Source organism: Zonotrichia leucophrys, chromosome 3, assembly GCF_028769735.1.
Source record: "Zonotrichia leucophrys gambelii isolate GWCS_2022_RI chromosome 3, RI_Zleu_2.0, whole genome shotgun sequence".
NCBI lineage: Eukaryota > Metazoa > Chordata > Aves > Passeriformes > Passerellidae > Zonotrichia > Zonotrichia leucophrys.
In genome coordinates, this window is record NC_088172.1 from 98,258,912 (window position 1) to 98,283,042 (window position 24,131).

Here is a 24,131-nt window from a genome sequence, read left to right on the forward strand (position 1 = left end):
ATTCTAAGAACATGGAGTCATATTCTCAATTCCTCCTTCATCCTGGAGACCCTGAAAATACCACACAATGGTTTCAGAGCAGTTTCAAGTTATGCCATATGACCTTTTTTCTTGGGAATGCAGAATGTTACTCCTTTATTGTGCTTCCACAACAGGAGTTTTAACCACCTCATTGGGTAGGAATTAATAACTTTTTATACTAATGTTATGTCTACCCATGCTCTTCTCACACCCTATATTGAGATGCTGTGAGGAGAACTTGCAGTACATTGCTGCAGGTTAGGTGAGCCCTTTTCATCCTCTAAAAGTGCAGCTTTTATGACATCTGTTGAATTTTTGGAAACCTGGATGTAGTCAGACAAAATTGGTGACCATGTGCTGCTGTCATCTTCCCAGCAGGGTGGGGGAAGCATTTGGTTGCACTGCCCCAAAACCCTGTGAAATCATCAGCCTTTGGATAAAGAGTGACAAATGTGAACATTAATGGAGAATGAAGGAGAGAGATGAGATGTAAATGAGAATGATAAAAGGGAGTGATAGCAAACAATATTCAGTGGGAGTTTTCTTCTGGACTGCTCTCATTTACAATAGGTTTGAGAAACTTCATCACATCATGTATTTTGAAAAGCTTAGGTGAAAGTTTCTGGGTTAGATGCTTATATAATTTTGTACGTGGGAGTCATCTGTCCTCTTTTGATGAAAATACTTTTAAAAGTTGTGGTTTAAACCAGCTTTGTAAGATCCAACCAGATTTCCTTTCCAATAATTTAGAAAATAACATGAAAACAGCTGGAAGGTATCCCAGCCCCTGAGGTGGGGTGAAACCTTTGTTCAGCCTCAGTGAGAAAATTGTTGCTGAGTTTAGCATGACTGCCGTTTTACCCTGCCTGTAACAGTGCACTTAAGTTGTTTAAACCATCATCATCTTCCAGGAATTGTTTCTCCTGCCCTTTTTCTGCAGTTCAATTATTGTGCACCCTTCAGGAGCCTCAGCAGCAGCAGCAGCAGGGAGCTTTGCTTTCCAGGACAATGGATCCCTATTGCTCTTCCAGCTGGTTCCCAGTGCCATGCAGTGCTGACCCTTCCTGGCACTGGCTCTAGCATCCAAACTTAAATTACTCAGAATTTAGCCACTGGAGCCATTCACCCAGAGAAATTGTGTGCCCCATTCATGGAAATATTCAAGGAAAGGCGGGATTGGGCCCTCAGCCACCTGATCTAGTGGGAGACATCCCTGTCTGTGGCAGGGGGATTGCAGATAGATGATCTTTAAGGTCTCTTCCAACCCAAACTTGTGATTTTCTGATTCTCATACCGGTCTGAAGTGTAGGAGGTACCATCACTTGGTCTCTCTGTGTGGTTTTAAGTCCTGGGGCTGTTTTGTATTCAAAATCTTGCAGCAGCCACTAGGACAATGGCAAGGAGGTGATCACATTTCTGTGTTCACGCATATTTTGGTTTTTGAGTGGTAGAGTCTGAGCAAGTAGTGCTGATTCTCCTGCTGGCCTTGGGAAGGAGTGGGAATTTTATAGATATTATGTGGTACTGCAACAAAACTGGCAAAAAAAACATCAAAACCATGAGAATTTTCCAAAGTGACAGCTCAATCCAGCAAAGAGCTGGAGCACAAAAGTTCTTGAAAATTAGTCTACTACAGGTTCAGTGTCCAGATATGTTTAGGATGCTCATAATCATAGGGAACTTGGGGATATTTAAGTCCAACTTTTAGTAAAAATGTAGTGAAAAACTGATGTTGTAAGGTAAAATGTGATGCAAAACTTGGCTTATGGGATCACAACACCCTGCTTAATTGTATGCCACAATTCCATCTTATTCAGCGAAGCTCCACAATGAGGACATAATGATAACTCTAAGTAAGCTGATGATTTATCTCCTCCATAAGGCATGGTTGTTGTAAAACTGCCTATCAGATATTTTCAGAGTACTATCCTTCACAAGCCCTTATTTAATGCAGTTATATTTGCATGCACACCCTCTCTTCCCATTTGCCATTTGTCACTGAGATAGCAAATTACATTCATCAGAATCCATTCATTCCCCCGGTTTCGCTGAATACAGGAATATCTTGGCTGTGTCAGCTGCCCTATGACTGGGAGCTGTGAAAAATGGAGGTTGCCTTCAGCTATTCCAAACCTGTATCTTCAAAGGACAGTAGGTATTAAGCTGGAAAAGATTAATGGGCTTTATGTCATCGTGTTTGTGTGGCATAGAAGTGAATTGTGCGGATTGATGGATATCTTGGTAAAAACAAATGCATTCTTAAACTACTCTCCTGGCCTTTCCCTGGCAAGTTTTAGTGACCATCAAAAGAAATATACTGAGATGTTCCCTTAAATCCTAGACTGATTTTACAGGTTTTTTCACCTTTAGGAAAATGAAAAACTTTTTGTAGTTGAGAACAGAACCACATGTGGACTATTAAGGACTGGTTATTTTATAGCCTGTCTGTGTTTATATTACCTCTACGGGACTGTCACATCTTATTTGTCATATAATTGTGCAGTAAGTAACTGGGACATACACAAATGGCTGACAACAAAATTGTGAATTCCTGTGAAAATGCTGTTATAATTTCTTATTTGAGATCCAGGTTGGTTCTTTAGGACAACCATTCTGCTTGTCAGGCGGATGCTTTGTTCACACACAAAAAAGGACCAGCTCAGCACAAAGGCCAAAAGGGAACGCTCTACCTGCCCTTGAATAATATACTGTATTAAAAAAGTATTGAAGGTATTCACAGAGTGAATTCTCTCACAAAGAATAAGTAACTCTTAAAAAACAATCAATGTATAAGGGGAAAAGAGTTATCAGTATTGATTCACACAATACACAGATGCATTGAAAATATATTTCTACCAGAGGAAAAGCAGTGGTGTGCAGTGAAGCTTGTGAACTTTTGATGTGACCATTCATGGGTTGTTTTTTTTTTTTCATCTGTAGCATCTTTGGTGAAAAGAGAATGGGAGGAAAAAACCCAGGGTCCTACTCTACTTCTGCTGTTCTTGTTCCTCTGTGACCTTGGGCACATCAAACCTTCACCTGACAGCAGGGATCTATCAGAACTATCACAAAACTGTAATGCTGACCTGTGCTTGAGAACTGTGGGTAGGAGTGGTTCTCCACTGGAAAGTTTTGTGGATTTTAAAATGCTTCAGTTGTGTGGAGACCAGCTTGGGCCATGGTGATAACTGCACTGGTGTGTCTGGTACCTGTATGATACTGAAGAGTATCAATAGCCCTCAGCTTTGAATATGAGCAGACCTGTAGGACCAGACACAAAGGTCAGGGAGAGACATTCTAGCCATAGTTTGAATTTTTATTGAGTTTCAGTGTTAATGTAAACATTTTGGTTTAGAGGCAGAGATTGTTGCAAAGCCTTTTGTACTAGGATGTTGTTTGTATTAATATTTTAAGCTGGTAATAAATTACTCATGGGGTTTTTGTTGATTTTGGTTTGGTTTTCTGAATTGCCCTGGGACTTTTAATTATCTTGCACTCCAAGCTAAGTATGTGTTCCATCATGAAGTAGGATATTAAAGCAGTAATAATAACTTTCTAATTCTGTCTTTTAACTACAGTAGGATCAGCATAGAAACCATTCCACTCTGTGACAAGCGTGAATAATTTTATATTTCATATGGTTTCTTTTTTTTTTCCTCCAATGGCTAACTAAGTAATATGATGGTTTAAGTAAGAGTTGCTTCTTCACAGCTAGTACTCCACAGGTACTTGCTCTTGATGCAATATCATTACTCTCCATTAAAACCATTACTTGCAAGAGGCCTGCAGTAATGTAATATTTTTATTTAGCTTTGGATTCCAAAGAATTTCAAAATGCAAGTCCTTGAAAAGCAGAGAGCAGTATCCTGAAAGAGTAAATTTCTCCCTGGATTAAAGGGTAATCCAGAGATGTCCTGTTTGCCTGAAGCTGGGCTCATTTGTATGATTGCAAGGTCAAGTAAACACAGGGTGTTTTGGCTCAGGTCTGCAGTGGATTTGAAGTTGTGCCAAGAGAAAAGCTCTTAAGGCTAGGTGAATAGCTTTGTGAACATCATCACACAGTTCGTTGATTGTCAAATTCACCGTTTCACCAGTCTGACACCTCTGCCCTGCTTAAATCTTGTTCCCAGGATGAAGGCAGCACCAAAGCTTTCTATTTGCCATAAATACTAGACTGAAGTTCTTTTCAGGAGTAATTCTGCGATTATAGACCATGATGTCATGCCAAAAGGAGCAGACAGTTAGCTAGGTTTTATGCTCTAATGGTTTCTGTGAAATTAGTAATAATACCAAGAGGCTGATTTTTAATTTATAGTGCTGTGAAATTAGTATTTATAGGGCCTGAAACTTCAGAAAGCGTGTGAAAACTTTTGGCATCAACCCTGCTGGTCTCCAAGGGGAGATACAGTCCTCTCTTCTCTGTTTGGCCAGGCAGGCTGCTATCTGGACGGCTGGCCAGATGTTCATGGTGCTCAGGAAAGGCAGCGTCTTTGGCAAAGTGGATCACAGCTGCTGGCAGGTATATGGCAGATGGCTGTGCTATTCTGCAAAGCTGGTGTTTCCATCTGTTGGGTGGAATGGGATTACCAGAGGATCAAATCAGGCAGAGGGCAGGCTGAAGGGGAGACTGCCAGCACCAAGAGAGAAAATCACCTACCAGTTCCTTAGCAGGGCAGAGCGAGGTGTTGGTCTCTGTCCTTCTGCATGGTCAGTGCATCAGCTCAGCCACAGGCAGAGAGGAACTCTGTCAGAAAAACAGAAAGAGATGGCATAAAGAAAGGAGATGGCGAATAAAGTTCCTGAAGCTAAGCAAGAAAGAGCTATGGACTTCAGAACAGAAAATTGAGCCCTTGTCACAGAAGTAGAAGAGATTTTATATCTGCAGAGACCAGCTAGAGCACTCGTGGCCTGGTTCTAGAGTGCATTGAAAATCTCTTGCTCCTTATTCTGAGCTGCTCACAGCTGAGATATTGATTCTGTGAGAGCATCAGAAAACCTGACTTGGGTTGCTTTGTTCTCACTGGTCTCTAAAAAGGAAGTTTTGCCTGGCAATGAAAGCTAACAGGGCTGCCCATGAAAACATGGTCCAAACAAAGGAAAAGGTCCAATATTGTTGAATCACAAGAAGGTTCAGGGAGGGGCCTTACAGACCATCTCATTTCAAACCTCTTGCACTGGGGGTCTTTGACCAGACAAGGTTGCTCAAAGCCCCACACAACTTTGAACATTCAGAGCTCCTTTCTTACAGGCCATGTAGTCAAGGCATATTGATGGGTTCAGGCAGCTCTGAACTGTGACTATTAAAGATATCTTTAAGAAAGTATGTGGCATTCAGGGTAATTAAATATCTCTGTCAGAAGAACTTGAATTCTTGAGGAGGCAAATTTTCTGTCTGGTGCTACAAAGTATAGATGCCGATCCAAGCATGCTGAAGTCAATGGAAAAAAATCTCTGGTTTGCTTCACTGAGTCTTGAATTAAATCCATGGAATTTTGATAAACTGAGAATGTTTCTACATGCTTCTGGTGTTCACTGTTGCCTTATGACAGTAGGTCCTAATGGGATCAGGCAGGAGTGCTGCATGGCATGGATTTGCTACCCCTACAAAGAGCAAAAAGCTGCTTCCCTCTCTTTGTGCTGTATGATCATTCATTTGATTTAGGATTGGGAAACATTTTTTGCAAGTTCTCCTTGTTTTTCTGTCATGTATTTTCTGGTAAGATTTAAGTGATGATGAAACTTTTTGATGCATATAAAAAGCAGTCACTTCCTGCTAGGTAAATGTCTTGGTGCTGGAGACATGCATGAAATACTTGGGAGTGCTGAAACGCACTTGGGTTTGTTTTCATTGCAAGCTGTTATTTTGTTAGGACACGGGGTGGCAATGACATGGAAACACTCATTATATGAAATAGTCTAGAAAGCCTTTTTATCAGTGTTTTGCTTCAGATATGTGTTTGATCTATCCAGCTCGTTACTTGGGTGTACACACAGCTATACCTATGAAAGCATTTGGCGTGTCCTGTGGCTTGTGCTTGGCAGTAGCTCTTTAAAGCAATGTATAGGTGCACAGCCAGGTGTTCCTGTCCCCCCAGCAGGCAGGGAAATGAAGCCAGAGGAATCACACAACCTGCCTGAGACCACAGCAAAAGAGCTGAGATAAAAACATAGATGTGTTTGATGCTAAAATATAGAGAGAATCACAGACAGGCTTGGGTGGGAAGAGATCTAAACTTCATCTCATTACAGCCCCCCTGCCACAGCCAGGAACACCTTCCACTGGACCAGGATACTCAGAGCCCATCCAGCCTGGCCTTGAACATTTCCAGGGATGGGGCAGCCACAGCTTCTCTGGGCAGCCTGTGCCTCACCACCCTTATTGTGAGGAATTTCTTCCTAACAGCTAATCTTAATCTCTTCTCTCTTAGTTTAAAACCATTTCTCCTTATCCTATCTCTGTATGACCATGTAAGAAATCACTCTCTGTCTTTTTTATATAGATACAGCTGTAAATTCCTACTGTAGGAGCGGCTGCGTGCAGAGATGTGCATGTAAACATGCAGTGTCCTCCCACACACTGCAGTAGAGGGCAGGGCCCTTTAGGACAAGCTTAAGGGACCCTCAGCAGCTTTCCATCATTCCTATGCATGTCCCTGAGCACCCACCTGCCCAGCCTTCCATGGAGCTCCCACAGACCATCAGTGGTCTGGGAGTGAACTCACCCAAGGTGCAGCAACTCGCCAATAAACTGAAAACTCACAACATGTAAGGTGCTCTCAAAGCCACCAACTAACGAAACCCCAAAGATCAAAAACCAGGAAGAAATATCTTTGCTGCTTCTATTGCACTAAGATGAGTGCTGCTATTAGACCAACTGTGCTTTTATACCCATAGCTCATTAATTGAAAACACCAGTGGAGATGTTTTGAGTTCATGAGATATGGCTGTGTCCTTCTAAAACTCTGGTGTTAGGGTCCATTCTACTGCAAAAAATGTGTCCAAGGCCAGTCTGAGTGGGGCTTGGAGGAATCAGATCTCATGGAAGGTGTTCTTGCCCATGATGGGGGAATTGGAACTGGATTATCTTTGAGGTCACTTCCAATCCAAACCATTCTGTGATTCTAAAAAAATAGCCTGAGTCCTGCAAGCCCTGCAGAAGTTTACTAATTCTTATCAGGTGCTGCTAACAAAACCACCTGGAAGCTATTCCCATCAAAATTAAATAAAGCAAGAAAAGCAGGGCCCAAGGTAAAAACAAAACCAAAACAATCAAATGTACTCACAGCCTTGAGCTGTGAAGGTGCCTAAAGTGAACAGCTCATGCATTTTAACTCCCTTCTTCCTGTGCTGCAGTGCTCTTGATTTTGGGGGTTCTTTGATCCACCTATTCATAGCTGCAAAGTGAGCAGAATTTAATCAGGCTCTGACAGGGCATGGCTGATTTTAATACCAGCCTTCAAAAAAGAGCTGTCAGTCAGGGATGAGCTTTAATACCTTCAACCTGCAGCTCCTGTACAGTTCTGCTGCAGTTGAGTGGTGCTTGGTCAGCAGGGGAGGAGCTGGGCATCTGCAGAAGGCTCTGGGGGTCTCATCTGGGCACCATCCTCAGCCTCTCCAAAGGGATGCTGTGACACTCTAATGAAGGTGGCATTTCCGGGCCACGTGAGAGGAGAGATTTCCTAACTGCATGTCCCAAAAATCCTGCTGAGCTTTTGTGGGCCAGCAGGAAAAGTAGGTTTATAGTTGCTTGGATTTCCTTTATTGTAGCTGGAATGGGCATGGTGAGGACAAGGGTTGCTTTCCCTACGTAATCTCAAATTATTTTAGCTGAGGACATTGGATAAAATAGCCAGTGACTGGAAGAATGATAGAACAGGGGTTAATTTCAGATTTACTATCTGCCAACACATGCCATGCAATCAGATAAACACAGGATTTCAGCTGTCATCACAATTTCTTATGCATACTTAAAAATAGAGCATTTTTTCTCACATCAAGAAGAAATGGAACAGGTTTATATATAGGATGTGTACAGTCAGGAGGCTAGAAGTTTTGAAATAGTCTGCCAATTCTAGAGAGATTCTCTATTTTTAAATTAAGGAATTATATTAGAAGTAGTAGAAATTCTCATGGAGAAGTTTTACTATTTGAAGCTTCACTGAATAAATAAAAGTAAAGGGAACTCAATCTTTAGAAGTTGGACTATACAGAATAAGGCAAATTTCTGAAGGATTTTCAACAGAAATTAAGGGACTATGCAGAGACTCAGGAACTTCTCTGTATGGGAATATCCTTCCTCCTCTGCTTTATACATTTCTGTCCTTGCTCTTTTGTCTGTTCTGGTTCATTGGGCCTATCACTTTCAATGCTTGAAAGTCTGCAAGGCAGAAAGGGAAGATGACAATCTAGCAACACCCCAGAAATATCCTGATGCAATTTTCACAAGAAATGTAATTTAAGCACTTGCTGATTGAAGCCTCCCTCCTGAAAACAACCAACTTATGCAGAACCATAAAATTATAGAATAGTTTGGGTTGGTAGGGACCTTAGAGATCATGTCAAATCTCATGTGGGTAAAATGTAACACTTCTTGGCAAGGCTGCTTTACATTATGAAGATGTGAGTATGGAGATGAGTATGGCTTTTTGGCTTGAGCCCATGACTAGTATTCTAGTATTTGAGTTTTTTATTATATCCCTTTATAAGAGTAGCTGATGCCATGGTCCAGAATATTTTTAAGATCCAGCCTGGTTTGTTTACGAGGGATGCACGGAACAGCTTGGCTCTGTAAGCATCACATGAGCAGAGAGCAGCAGGCAGTTTTCTTGCTGGAAAATCTGCTGGTAGGCTTCCCTGCTCTGCTGCCTTCTCTCCTGCTCACAAGCCTCCTTCTTCCTTAACACTGACATAGCTTGTACTTTGAGTCTCATAGAGTGTCATAGAATCAGTAAGGCTGGACATCTCCAAGGTCTTCACATTCAACCTTTGAGTGAATTCCATCTTTCCCAGTGACCCATGTTGTGAAGTGCCACATGTACTCATTTTTTATCATTTCTAGGGATGGGAACCTCATCCCATCCCTGGGGAACCTGTTCTAGTGCTTAACCACTCTTTCAATGAAGAAATTTTTCCAAATACTGAACCTGAACCTCCCCTGGTGCAACTTGAGTCCATTACTCCTTGTACTGTTGCTAGTTGTGGTATTACATACCTAGTCTGGTCATTCAGATGACATCATCCCAGCTGAGGTTTTGTCATCACCTCTTGTTCCAGGATGTCCCTGTTAGTAGCTGCTGGTGTTTTCCAGAATAACCAGTGCTTGCCTGCTCTCATCCCCTTCTGGATTCTACCAGGCTGTGCCAAAGGGAGCTCAAAAATGAAGTCCTGAGCTGTTCAGCATAAAGGTGTCTTTGAAGGCAAGGCTTGGACTTCGCTTCTAAGACCAGCTGCAGCAAAAGGACAGCATTTTCTACTGAAGATAAGGGAAAGAATTTACATCTTGAGAGTGTTCCTCTCACTGTTTCCCTGCAGGAGGGGAGGCTTGTGATTTTTTTAGCACATGCAAAGGCACTCTTGAGAAGTTGTGCTCTGACAGATTGTACTATTGCCTGTGGAGACACCATGACTGCATAAGATGCCAAGCTTCCTGTTGCTTGGGCTGCATCCCATTGTGGTTAACCTCTCATGCACTTCAGAGAAAGAAATGATTACGGGCTTGCAGGTCCCTCAGCTCAGCTGCAGGAGGGTCTTTTTGTTTTCCACAGCACTCCTCCAAGCTGGGGTTTGGCTACAGAGGCATTTTGTGCTGGGAAATGCAAATAAATAACACAAAGGTATTGCAAGGCTGAAGTTCAGTGTGGGTGTTTTTTAGCCTTAAAGGCTTTAGATTTCTTGGTTTTGTTTTATTTAGCTTCTTAATTATTTTTGGTCTGTTTCAGAAAGGCTTTTCACATACAGTGATGTCCCAAAAGAATTTATTTGAACTCGTTGGTGGGTGGTGCATACATTATGGGCTGTGTTTTCATTGATATGCTCAGCCTCACTAAGTAGATGGCATATTAAATGTTTTATTTACCCTGTGTGCTACCTGTCATCTAATCAGCTTTTGTGTTTCTGCTGCATTCTATTTGTATTACAGTGAGAATAAGTGGTTTCATGTAAATTAAAACCACATGAAACCTTTTAAAGCCATTTTAAAATACTAAATGGGTTTGCAAATAGGTTTGTCGGACAAGGATTGGAAAAAGAGCTCTTTGCTTACCCATTTACTCTTCTGTATGCTTATTAGGAGTCCCCACATGACTTTTTCATCAAACATTGCATCCCAGTTCTCATCTGGAATGCCAAAGTCATTTATGCTGTGCTCGAGAGCAGTTTGCATAAACAAGAGGCAGTTAACAAAGAACACAGTCGTGAGCTGTGATTGCAAAGGTTATATTATAAATTACAACACAGATGTACAATAAAGTCAAGACATGCAGCCCTGTTTTCTTGTTTGCCTGAAGCACAAAAGCATGTTGTTTTAAAAGTTTCTTTGCCTTTATTGACTGTTGTTGCTGATATGGATGATCATGATGCTTTCACTGTGAATCATTTTGTTTCTTACAGGTGGATCGTATCATCTTCTGCGTCTTTTTGGAGGTTGACTACAAAATTTTCAAGAAGAAAATGGGCGAGTTTTTCCCTCTAGGTAGGTGTAATAATCCAGCACCATCTGACTTTAAAAAAGCATGCAGAAAAAATGCAACAGCTGGCATCTTTTCTTCTTTCCAAAGCCAAATACTGAAATGTGAACTTTCTTTAAAGATCAGCTGCACATAGAGGCTCTGATCCTGGACAAATGCAGAGATTTTTAAATGTGTGAGCCATTTAAGCTATGTCTAATACTGCTTTTGTACGCTCAGTACAGCTAATCTCTTCATTCCATGCTGAATGTGTATCTTTTCCCAGAACTTGGTGCATGGCACTGGCTCTCTTGACTCCTGAGAAGGAAATTATTTGCACTGATGTATATAGCTCCTAGTGTATATTGCTTTTCCATACACTTTGTACACACTTTGGTCTTGCATTAACAATGCTGGTGAGGTTTCTCTGGGTCTAAAAAGATACCACAGGGGTTAGAGCCCAACTGTGTCTGAATGAGGAGTTTAAACTTGAGCTGTCCCTGTGTGAGAATGAATGGGAGAAAGATGGCTCTCACTGGAGCACTTGGGAAATGTTAGCCATTCGTCTTGGATTTCACACAGGAGGTTGCTTTCTAGATTTAAGGAAACCTGGTGGATAGTAAATTTGCTAATCCCCCTCCTCCAATAAACCTGTGATTTATTTTTATCACACATCATTAGAAATCTGCTTTCTGTAATTTTACCAGCCCTGAAACTCCTCCCATTTTATTTTGCTTTGTGCTTACATCAGTCCAACTATGTGTGAAAAGATCCAGATTTTAGTGTTCTGTTTTATCTCCCAGTACTCCCCATGCTGTCTGTCAAGTGGAAATGGCCCTGGAGTAATAGGAAGCAGAGCTTTGGTGTGTTCAGAGTTCCATTAATTTCATAGGACTGTGTTGTCACCGTAGCCTTAGTGGTTTTTTCCTTTTGCTCTGTCTGCTAGCATGGAAATTGTGATATTTTTGTCTAATCTCACTAGAACAAAGCCTTTTTGTAGATGACTTTGTAATCGCCAGTTTGCAGTGATTGGCAGCTGAAACTTAAAGACCTATTGAATTATTCAGGTAGCATCAAATGATGTCTAACCACTTAATAATATTCTTGTCTGGAGCACACTGAACATGCATTTCAAGAAGCTGCATTCATATCCTATCCATTCATTGAGTGATTTTATTTTTTTGTCAGTGTACCCAACCCAAAGGATAAAGTGGCAGTACCCTGCCTACTGCTGCTGGCTGTGTTCCTGCCCTTCAGATTAAGTGAGAGAAGAATATAGCATCAATTTGTCAACAAGACAAGATCATTAATGCTCACTTTCATCTCTAAGGCCTTGGAAATCATGTGTAAAGCCTGGTATTATTTCTATTAATGTAAAACCCACCTGGGTTTGAAAGTTTGAGACAAGGTGCTTCAGAGCTGTATCATGACAATCTCAAAGGCAGAAAGACAAAAAAGTGGAAAATTCATTTCATTTGGATTTTTTTTTAAACCTGACATTATTGAACTCCTTTCTACAAAGACCTGTGCAGCTGGGTCTTTTGTTATAGAAAAACATATAATTTCATTACACCACATTATGTAGATGATCTGCCATACCATGGTTTCAAAAGTATGTTTATTCTCATGTATGTAAAGGTTTTATGGTTTTTTTTCTCAAACAAAAATTGGGATTCTGATATGTGACCATAGAGAGGTGATCATGGTAGGGACCCTCTAAATCCAGTGTTCTGCGTATGTGGCTATAAAAATGTTCATCCAAAATTTACAACTGTCCAGAGAAAGTTTAGTTCTCAGTATCTGAAATTCAGATAGATTGTTGTAGGATTATATTAATAAAATGCTTTAGGACCCATTTTCATAGACTCCTGGTTGCAATTTTTTCATAACTAATGATTCTGATTTTGATATGCCTTAACGTTACTGGATATCTGCTGTTTGATTAGCCAAAGCCTTAAAAGGAACCTGTTTAGCTCTAGGACTTTACTCCTGATGCAGTGAAGGATTTCCTGGGAGTGGATCAGTAGCCAAGGATTCAGGAAGGTTTTATTTTAGTGTTTTAGCGTCGTTAGATCTTCAGCTTGTGAGGAGACAGGGAGAGGCAGTAATTTCTTCCCAAATCACTCTCCTGTAGTGTCACTGGAGAAATGGTCACTGTCTGAGTCTCTTTTGTGGAGTGCCCTAAGCATTCATGTACAGTCTCAGGCTCTCTTTGCCAACTTGAAATGATGACACTTTTCCTACACGTCAGCTGAAGTCAGCCCCATGCTAAACTGCCTCCTGATGATGTTGCAGTGTGTTTTAAACTTCCGGGTCCCTTACCCAGGTGTGCCAAAGCTCTTCCCCTTCCCCCCTCGCCCCCTTGCTGAGTGAGTCCTGTCAATCAGGCTTAACATTCCAACAAAGCGTCATGTGGTTGGGCAAGTTCAAAGGATGCCCCTCAGGCCCAGAGGTCATTGGCCTGTCTAGGTGTCCCTCGTCCCTTGAGACCCCCCACCTGGTTGGTGGCTCACCTGTCCCCTCCCCCTGAGCTTAAAAGGTGAGTCCGGCCATGTGCTCAGGATTCTGTTGGAGCTCTTCCCAAGATTCAGACCTCTGTCACCATGGAATAAACCTCTGGATATTAAATCCTCCAGCAGAATCCCCTCCTTTTTCTCTTCACCATCGTCTGAAGCCTTCTTCTTGAGGTAAATGGAGTCCCTAACAAGTCTGGACTTGTTTAGTGCCCAGCTGCAATCACCAGCAAGCTAAAGGTGTCTCTGGGGTGATACACCACAGATGCTGCCTTCGGCCTAGCAGCGAGGGTCAGACTGGCCCAGGCACAATCTAACTGGTAATATTGGGATTCATATTCCAATATGGTGAGAGCATCATCTGAGGGTCTGGCTGGAGATCACCAGATGACCATCATGTCTGCTCTTTATTCCTTGTCTCTGGGGAATTGCCAGCTGCATTTAACACAGCAGACCTGGACAAGTTACCAGCAGACTCTCTCTCTGTAGACGTGTCCCATCTCTCTGCAGGACTCGTTTCCTGCACAGAAGATTTAGCTGACATGGTTCTGTGTCAAGGAGTTAGCAACTGCCTCTACCTTTGGCAGCAAATTCCTGATATTTTGACTTTGGCAGAAATTATTGAAACTGGTGGTTTTGTTTTGGTTTAAAGGAAATCTATTAATTTAGTGAAATTAAAGTATTTAAGGATAGGCTTGCCCTGAATTTGAATTGATAGGGCACTATCTAAACACTCACAGGAGAGAATAACACTGAAGTATTTATTTAAGCTTAGAGAAAAAACATCAAGGCATTTTAAAAAGTGCATCTTGCATTCAGAAACATTGTGAAATATATCTACTTTAATGGATGTGGACAAAAATGCTTAGAAAGAAGAATATATTCATAGAGTTATATACATAAATAGTTATTACTTTAAACCCGCTGCATTAATAAATCCAAAAAGACATGCAAGTGCTTGAGCTAGGTAATGAAATTGGTAATGAAATGAAGCTAGAATTACACCTCAGTGCATTAGAGTAAGTGGAATATAGATATAGAGAAATTGTTCCATTAGTTGAACATATCATTAGGCCTATTTTGCAAGTGGAATGCCGAAGAAATTAGTCAAGTAATAATATTGATATCAAGACAACTGCCAAGAGTCTTGTCATTTTCAAACTTTATATATATAGGGGGAAGAGATAGACTTCAAAGTAATGTCTTGTCTTAGCAGTGCAGGAAAGTTGTGCAGTAACTGAGCAATTGTAAGTGTCTCAGCATTTCTGATTCTGTCTCAGTGATTACACAACCCAATCCAGAGCCAGCATGGTCCAAGAGGGAGCAGAGCACAACTTATCTTTGATTCAGACATAGGTTCTCATGTCAATATTGTCCAGAAAAGTCCTGGTTTGGTTAAGTAAAGGGTCCTTGTCAAGGCAGAATTTTCTAATTGTTTGGGTTTTGCTGAGATGATTTTGTATATTCTAGGAAGAAAAAAGCTGTAGAAAGAACAACTTTGTCTGCTTAAGATGGATCGCTGTTTTAATATATTAAACATTGCCACAGTAATGGGTTTTTTTCTTCTTTTTATTAATTGAATCCTATCTCTTTGTGCAATGACATAGCCCAGCTATTCTCCCTTCACCTGTATTGGAACATTCTTTCTACTTAAAATGAGAGAATGTCTTTCAGGCAAATTAAATATCTTTCCCTGCAGTTCTGGCTCATATGTGTAGTTCTTACATTTCTGGATTCATTGCTATTAGTAGTAAGAGTGAGTTTTCTGGGAAAGGAACTGCTACTTAGATCATTTTTTCTTTTGGAATGCATTGTTTCTTCTAATAGAACTCTGTGGAGTCCAGACACCAGGCATTGCTTTTCTTGCTAACTAAACATATTTATAAGACTTACTAGAAAATTGAATCCCCCTTGAAAAGCTAGATTTGCCAACATTTACCTTGGAATGATACATACTTCTAGGATTCCATACATAGGAGGAAAATTAAGAGCATTTGTAAACAGTTGCCAGCTGGAGCAAAGATACCTTTTTTCTTTTCTTTCTGTATTCTGTGTACACAAAGCTACTTAATATGTCAGACAGATAATCTTGTAAGGACCTTTTGCAAGTGCTTACTTTTCATGGTGGCTGTCATATATTATAAACGGTTTATCTTCAATTGTAATGCTTGAAGTATTTCTAAATCTACCACCTGTTACCAGTGGATTGGAGAGGAGAAACATTTTTTTCTGAAAATGTTTTTTAGATAGAAATAGTGCTGTAGAAGGGATGTCCTGTGAAGCTGCAGCATCCAAGGTTATTTTACTTCTTGTCACTTTAAACAGAGTAACAAAATTACTTCGCTAAACATTGCAAAAATTTCTGGAGAAAGGACGTTTGCACTTTCATTAAGCCAGTTTACAGATGGAAGGGGCATGCTTTTAGACTTGTATCTTTTTGGAGCTAATGGAAAGGTGCTGAGCCCAGGATTTGTCATTGTTGGGGGTTTTTTGTTTGTTTTTCTTTTCTGAGCCATTATCAGTTGGTGTTAGGAAAAAGAGAGAGAGATTACTTCATCTTGAGAAAACTAGAAAACTTTTTCTTCCTTCTGTTGCAGGCTATGATATTTAATGCATTTTCTGCTTTCATCCTGGTTGATGAAAACACTGTTTCCCCTACTCAAACCATATGGATGAGAGCTACTGCCTTATAATAATTCTCCTATTACTTCAGGAGGGTGCACAGCATCCCTCTTGTGCATAAAATGTGCAAATATATTACAATTGCAGAGGAAATTCATTGTTAAGAGATCTCCCAGGCTTGGAATCAAATTGGAAACTGTCTAAATGGCTGAATGAAGGCCTTTGTATTAAAAAGGCCAATCTCTGCGCTAATACGTGAGCCAACTCCTAAGCAGGGGCTGTGATTTCTGTACTGGTGTTGAGAGGCATCGCTCTCTCTGCTTACCGTGGCAGGCTGCACTGGGGCTGGAGCACTCCCCTGCATGAGCAAAGGAGCTGTAAGTTAGCCCTTAGCAAGTAATCCAGTATCAAATGGATAATTCATCTGATAAATTTAGCCTCTCTATTTGCATTTGCAGCGTTCACGAGCCAATTCGTTTCCATAATTCATCACCTGAATGTATTCCACTAAATATTTTTCATGGGCTTTATTTTACTCTGTGGAGAGGTGCCAAGCAGTTAACTGGAAGTGCCCAATATCCTTTATGGGAGGTTTCACCTGGGCAGTGATTTGCCTCATAAGTCACATAAGGCTGTGGTTTTCTGACTGGTTCAGACTGGAGTACAAAGGGGCCCCACAGAAATGTCCCGTAGGGAATAAGATTTGGGACAGTTTGATATCTCTTTGGCTTTCTTCTCCTGATCAATAAGGGCCGTTCTGAAGGTTTTGGTTGCAGCTGCTTTTCCTGTTTCCATGCAAGTTTTCCAAGTTGTTGTCTTCACAGCTGATGAAGTCTCAGGGTGAAAATGGAAGCAGTCAGACCATCCTATTACTTTCTTCACTGCTTTCCCTCACAAAGCTTGCAAGGTGCTGTTTGCTGTCTTGCTTCCCTAACCCCATCGTTCTGATGGAGCTGTTGTATTGAGTTGTTTAGGGGACTTTGATTTCTCTGACTCATGAAACTTTTGTCTTGTCCCTTGGAGATCCTGCTTGGCTTTTCAGATAGTGACTGTGCCATGATCGTGCATTCCTTTCCTTTCCAGAGCTGTGTGGGTACCCCTCAGTATTTTTCCAGCCTGCTCTGGTTTCCATGTCAGCATTTAACATTTCCCTCAGATTTCAAGTCTGTGTTGAGGCAGGGATGAGTGAGGATGTTTTGGTGGGTGGAAGACAGCAGTTCAGTTTGGAGAAGTTATGGCACACTGGTGTCTTCGTGTGGGTGCAAAATACTCTCTGTATCCCTTTGAACTGTCTTTATATTGGAAGATGTCATACTCAGATGGCTCCTGCAAGGCCCCTTGTTGAAGGATTTGATTCCAAGCAGCCTGGGAGAAGCACAGCCCCACTCTTTGCCCTGATGGCTCCTTGGCCCTCAGCAGTGGAGGATTCCAAGGAAGCACTGCCCATCTGGGGAAGCTGGAGGAGCCTATGCACTAAAATAGGATATTGGTTTTGCTCTAGTTCTCTCCCACAGCACCATCAGACCCTGATCAAGTACCCTACAGTGTAAAAAGGTTGCTGTAAAAATTGTTCTTAATCCAGAAGTTTAAAATAACCACGATGTTTAAAGTACTTGTCCATTTTGAAACATGTCTGAAAACAACTTACCTCACAAAATCTCAAGGTCACTTAAATGTGTCCATAAAACTGTAAACCAACATTTTTCTATGACTTTGTCTTTATTTGCCAGGGTAAAGTCTGTGCCAGTCCTACCACTCATTGGGGTTGTCTGTTTTGTCCATTTTGCCAACATCTCAATGCAGTGCAGGAGAGTGATCAAGCAGCAGCTCAGGAGTGATGCTTGAGGGACAGAGTTTATAGTTGATGGTTCAGATACTGTTTTCAGCATCTTAGGAGACATGCAGATTAAGAAAGAGTTCCCAGCACTGTCCAACGTGGCAGTGGGTTTCCAGAACCTAAAAAAAAAATTCATGGGTTGTTTCCCTCTTCCTTTTGAATCATAATAAAACTTCCTGATATAATCTCATCAGAATTATTTTCTGGCCAAGTGTGGAAAGAGAATTGCTCTAGACTTTGTGTGTTGCAAGTACTGGTCACCTAAAAACATTGTTTGAGAGAGGCTTGTCGTACTGTCTGCACTATGGTCTGGAAAACCATTTACCTCCTCATTCCTGCTGGCAGCAGCATCACAGCTTGGAGCAGGGCATGGATCAGCAATGGAACCATAACCTCTTTAAGTGCTGTTGTCAGGAGCTTTTGCTTTGCTAAATGGAGCCTCATCTTCTGTGCATCTTGAAGGCATTTTTCTTGTCTCCTGCTGTGAGACTGACAACAGAGCCTACAGTCCATCCAGAAGTTTGGGAAAATGGCTGTTTCTATGTTTTTCTCTACTCACTCCAAATCCATGAGCCTTCCAGTTCCTGGGAGACACCTGGGTAGGAGCTGCATTGAAACAGCAAAGGGGCAGGTGGATGGAGATGCCCTTGAAGGCACAGGGGTCATTTAGAGGCAAGGATCAGGATGCCGTGCATGACAACAGCATGGGGGAGCACAGGAAGACGATGGTAATTAAAAAGATTAATATGGAATAGATATTTACCATCTCTTGTAACACAAGGAATGCAAGGTGTCCCAGGAAATTATTAATCTGATAAAAACAAGCAAAAGGAAGTAGTTTTCCACCCAACATATAGTTAGGATCTAAGAGTACTTGATACAAGTTGCTGCAGAGTCTGTAGGTCTTAAATACAGTTTAAAGAAGGATTAGCTCAAGCAAGAGAAGACTGGTGCAACCACAGCTGTTAATCTTCATGGCCTGTGTGTAACCTGGGGCTCAGGGAGTGACTGAGATGGAGAAGTGTGTTGCTGTTCTCTTCTGGATGCAGCATGGATGCTTGCACCAGAAAATGAGCAAGCAGCTTTTTCTGTATAAATACATTCTGTGAATACATCTCAGATCAGGGATCTTTGCTTCCTACTCTGTTGGGTATTGTGGCATCTCATTAGAGCATTCCAAATGCATTTTATGTCATCATCAGAAAAATATCCTGTCCTTTCTGGCCACAGGCTCCAAATGACTTCATGTGCTCAACTGCTCCTTATTTCCAAGGGAGCAGTTAAATTTGGGGTTGTCTCATTTGGTTGCCTCTGCAACCAAAATCAGGTTACTGATGAGATGTTGTTAGAAGTTTGTATTTGCAAATGTATGACCATATGCAAAACGTGCCATTTTGTGTGTGACTAGTAGATTAACACCCAATTTAGCACTTGTGTGAATGAAACTTTGTTATTTTCAGTACTTTAGGCCAGAGAGGAAATACTGAATATGTTGGGTTTTGATTTTTTTTAATACCTATTTTCCCAGGGAGTGCCTTGTTCCCTTTATGTAAGGTAGAAGCAACTGGAAAACAGAAGTCCAAATCTGATCCTGGTGTGAGTGCCATTTCCTTCACTGGACTGAGGTTGTCCAGTTCCTTCTCTGTGGGAACAGCAGTTTCTGCACATTCTTTGTATGCAGCTGAGGTTCACATGGCTTGTTTGGTATGTGTTTTACAGCAGATCAGGTGATACAGTTCATAAAAGAGGTCGCCGATGTGATGACAAAAAAGCCACAGTGCCTGACTTTTTAGGAGATTGGTAGTGAGAATTTCTATGTGATGTGGCTTCAAAAACTGCAAACACATTGTACATTCAGTGAGGCTCCAGTGCTGTGAGACTGGTGTAATAAGCAACACAGGAAGGAAACTGCTTGCAGTGTGGCCAGGATGTACAGAGTGCATCAGTGAAAGTTTCTTTACAATTAGACAAAAAATTTAATGAAACTTGCTCAGTATCAGGTGGAAGTTTATGTAGTACGCTCTGTATGCAGGATTGTATGATAAAAGGATAGAAATAGGACCATAAGAAGTCCTATTTTTACTTCCAAAGCAGAAGAATGCCCTTTTTATTGTTAAAGATCTATTTGTTTTATCTTTTTCTTTTTTTCCTTCATCTTAGGAGCACTGAGGATGAGGAAAGGTTTTATATAAAATATAACTTTTTACTAGGAGAGGAGGAAAGAGTCAGGCCTGCTTTAGTTGATCTCAGAGATTTCCAAACCTACTTTTCCTCAAAGAAAATACTGTCCTTTTTTGTGCTATTTTCTGTCACATTTCCCCAGTGGAGAACTGAGTTGGAAGAATCAAAACAAGTAAAATAACTTGAGGTTATTGCAAGCCTCATGTGTATGTTTGGGCCTCAAGAAACCTTCCTGTGTGGCTCCTGTGCTACAACAATTCTTATGCTGAGGTGGACACAAAGCCTGTACACTGTCATGAAGCTCCTTTTGGGCATCAGCAGTGGTTGCAAGCCACCAAAATAAGTGATTTTTCAGTTACTAGGTATTGTAAATAGATTAAATGAAATATTATTATTATAAATCTCCCTAAGGCTGTGAAGGTAATCATGGAGTCAGGTGGTTGAAGCTTTGGGATAAAATTTTGGAAAGAAAGGTGTAGGAGTGAGAAATATGGACAGTGAGAACCTGCTTGGCCTTTTCAGCTGCTGGAAACCTGATATTATCATGGTTCAGAGGGTTTGCCTCAGGTGGGTACCCTTGCCTGCACTGCTGGCTGCTCTGAGACTGGACACAAAACGTTTTTCAAGACTGACCTGAAATGGGATCCATTTTCTTCCAAGGTGTGAGATTGCTGCCCTGCTCCTCCTCTGTAATCCCAATGGAAATAGTGCAGCAGATCATGGAATACTTGCTGGGCAAATGCTTGACAGTAGAAACACGTCAAACCAGACCCCTGCTTTTGCATTGCAAATAAGCTCAAGAGGATGGCTGAAGCTTTCTGTGCTGAAATTTTGGGGGTGATTCCTCTGGTTTGAGCTTTTATTTTAAGACATTAACACTTTGATCACCAGCTTGTCATTTCACAAACTCTGCCCTTCTCATTGCTCTCTTTGGCAGAGGGGAATGTTCATGCAAGCTGCAGAGGGGATTTTTATCCATTCCCACAGTGCCCTCCCAGTTCCCCCCTGGCTGTGGTCAGGACATGGAGCCATGGTTGCATGGAGGAGCAGCCTGAGACATGCAGGTTGACAAGAAATGGGGAAACATCTGGAAATCAGGAAACTGCAGAAAATGCTCAGTAAAAATTAAAATCCTGACGGATGCAATTAGGCAGCTGAGGAGAGATTAGAGGGAGGCAGGGAGGGGCCAGCAGCATGCAGTGGTGTTGGGGAGTGCCAGCAGGGATGCAGGAGCAGGAGGCAGATGAAGCAGCAGCCTCCTGCAGCACAGATTTTGTTCTCATGTAAGGGTTTCTCAATGTGTGCAGTGTTTGTGCTGGCTTCCTGCGTGTTACCATGAAGGAGAATGCAAATGGAAGCACCAAGGAGGAGGTGGTTTAATGGCTTTGGGGATTAGTGGTGGTATTTAGAGCCTTTCACCTCTCTGTTCCTAACATAAATCTTAACACAGATTGATGATTTTAGCCATCTGGCTTGTGTTTGCTTGTATGCCACAGCTAGGGAGACAGGGAAACAACCTGACCAGCAAGGCAAAAAGCAAAACAAAAGGATGTGAGAGAAGGCATCCCCTTCTCCTGTGTCAGTGAGAGCAGATATGCAATTATTCCATTTCCCAAAGCTCTGCAGATAACAAGGGAGAGGGCAATGAACGAGCCACAGGTATCACTCAGTGCAAGCTCAGTGCACTCAGTGCAAGCCTGTGGCTCACACAAAAGCTGCTTTGAGCACCTTGCTCCCAAATGTAAAACTCTCTGATCTTTAGAGATATAGTTACTTTGATAGCCTGGGAGTTAGAGGGAGACTTTCAATCATAGGTTGACTTTCAACTGTAAATTATTTTGTATACTTGAGTGGAAACTTCTCCCACACATCACCCATTTAATACCTTACTTTTATGTAAAGTACCTGAATTTATAAACTGGAAAATTTTACACACATTTTGGATTAGAAGGTTTTCTTGTCTCCCAAGCCTTCTAAACGCTGCTGTGACTTTTCCTGGGGACGAGCTGACCCTTTCTGGTAGTCACTGTCAGTTTTCCTCTCACTCCAGGCTGCAAGGTCAGTCGTTCCTTTTCTAGCAAAGTCATCTTGGTAGAACTCCCTAAAATCCAGGGCTGTATTGGGGGAGTGATGAGCAAGGTCGTTGTTCTGCTTCTCTGGCCAGAGGAGTAACCAAGTGTGGGCAGAGGTGTGCACACACTGGAGCATGCTTTGCTGCTCAAATATTTTTCCACAGCTCTCAAGTGAGGGCGAGGGGTAGAAAGGATCTCACCTCTGGTCTTTCCAGTGGGGGAGTTTGGACAAGAAATATTGACAATATGTACTTAAGGAAATGTTTGCTGCTGTCAAAGATTCACTCTAAGGTTCTCCTGTGTTTTTATCCAGTTTTTCTTTGGGATTGACTGTCTGTGGTGCATATTTCAAACCAAAACGAATCTTTCAAATGTTTCCTGTAGATGGGGTAAGAAATTATATAGGAAAAAAATTCAAATTAAAAATAAAAAAGCTAAACAAACAAAATAAAAACAAATCTAGGTATAAAAAAAATCTAATTTATGCTAATATTGGCACTGATTTTGCTTCATATTGGACACATAGAGGTTCAGTAAAAAATATTTTTACTTATTCAGAACCAGTAACCAAGAAACTGCCCTTAATATCATTCTTTTCAGGAGGTAAGTGAATGCATTTTGGATATAGACTTCTAAATCACTGGTTTTTATCTCAAATAATTGGTATTGGCACAGAGCTCTGTCAGCTAAAAATGGTGTTTATCACTTCAGCCAGCCACACCAAGGCCAGTGAAGGAGAATGTTTTATATTTAACAGGGAAATGCTTCCACCAGATGGATTAATAGTGTGAGAGTAATAATTATAGACACATGAAGTGGCTGGGGATTGCTGTGTGCCAAAGTGAAACTCAGATTCATACCTAGATTGGGGTAAATTTTTCAAAGGCACCACAATGACTCAGAGATCCTATCACCAAGTGACTGGGAGCCCAGCTTCCATTTTCAGAAATGATGCAGAGACTTCATTGCCTTTCAGCAAGCCTTTGGTACTTTTTCCCAAAAAACCCCCAGCCTTTAATTCAAAATTAGTTCACAAATGCAGTCTTTGCCTCTTCATAATTATATTGCATAATGACTTCCCTGCTTTTTAATAACATCAGATTTCTTGTCTGTGTCCATTATCAGTAGCTTAGAAACTATTCTGTTGCTTTGGGAATTTCATATTCCAAGTCACTTACAGAACTATAATTAAGAACTTCCACAGAAGACCAGGTGATATATGTATGTTAAGATTCTGCTGATTTAGTCTCATATCTTAGATTAATTTGAAACCTTATCATGCTGGTTTCATTATAAATGCTTTCATGGAAAGAACATGTTATTGGAAACTGAATAATTAATAATCTCTGTGTTGCCAAATGTTTTCTGATCGGTTTGTTGAAGAATAGCAGAACTCCAGTTGAAAATCCTGGCTCTGTTGAAGCCAATGACAGAATTCCCATAGGCTTTAACAATATTTTTCATTCTCTTATCTTAAAAATTACTTGTCAAAGCTCCTTAAAGTTGTATGTTGGGGATTAGGATTTTTTCCTTTTGTTTTCTTTCGCTTAGGAAATGTTCTCCCATTTGTTGCTAAGAAACAATAACGACTGGTAGGTAAGAGAGGAAAAGGATGTAGCCACAGAGGAGGGGTGCAGCTGGCTGCTTCTCCCTTACCTGAGGGTTTTCTCTTGGGAAGGCCAGGGTTACCAAGAGGTTTTGGGCTGGGGAAGGGGTTGGGCACAGCCTCTGGCTCCTCTCAGCTCCCACTCTCCAGGGGCAGAGAGGCTGCAGTGCCTCTGGGGAGAATTCATCACCAAAACCACTGCGGGTTTCCGGCTCCTGTTGATGCCTCTGGTTTTAGCTTTGATATTTTTCAGATTCTATTCTGCTTTAGTGTATAAGTCCAGGCTTCATATTAAGGGATGGTGAGCTCTCTTCACAGAATAGGTAGACAAAACAATTCCTTCTCTGGCTGTGGACCCAAGGACAACACATCCAGATCTCAGGCACAAGAGCATAAACAACAGTGGATGGAAGAGAGAAAACAAGGATGGGAATTCATGGGCTAAAGCTATAATTGGACAATTAGTTCTGTTAGGAAAATTAATCCACAAACATCAGAGGTTTATGTCCAAAAAGGAGACAGAGGAGTCCTTTTACTTTATTCAAATAAAGGGAAAGGCCATGGGGCATTCCCCTGGGATCTCTCATATTTTTTGAGGACACAGCCTCCCTTTTT

The 24,131-nt window shown here is 41.3% G+C and overlaps 1 protein-coding gene across 6 annotated transcripts in view; it reads left to right on the top strand.

Annotated features, from left to right (window-relative positions):
• The window catches only part of MACROD2 (mono-ADP ribosylhydrolase 2), an 856,447-nt gene that overhangs the window by 764,929 nt on the left and 67,387 nt on the right, over positions 1-24,131 (top strand). For all 6 annotated transcript variants that reach the window (XM_064709456.1, XM_064709457.1, XM_064709458.1 and 3 more), the window contains one exon: positions 10,630-10,711. In XM_064709456.1, coding sequence (XP_064565526.1) covers positions 10,630-10,711 — 82 coding nt within the window. The remainder of the gene's footprint in view (positions 1-10,629; positions 10,712-24,131) is intronic.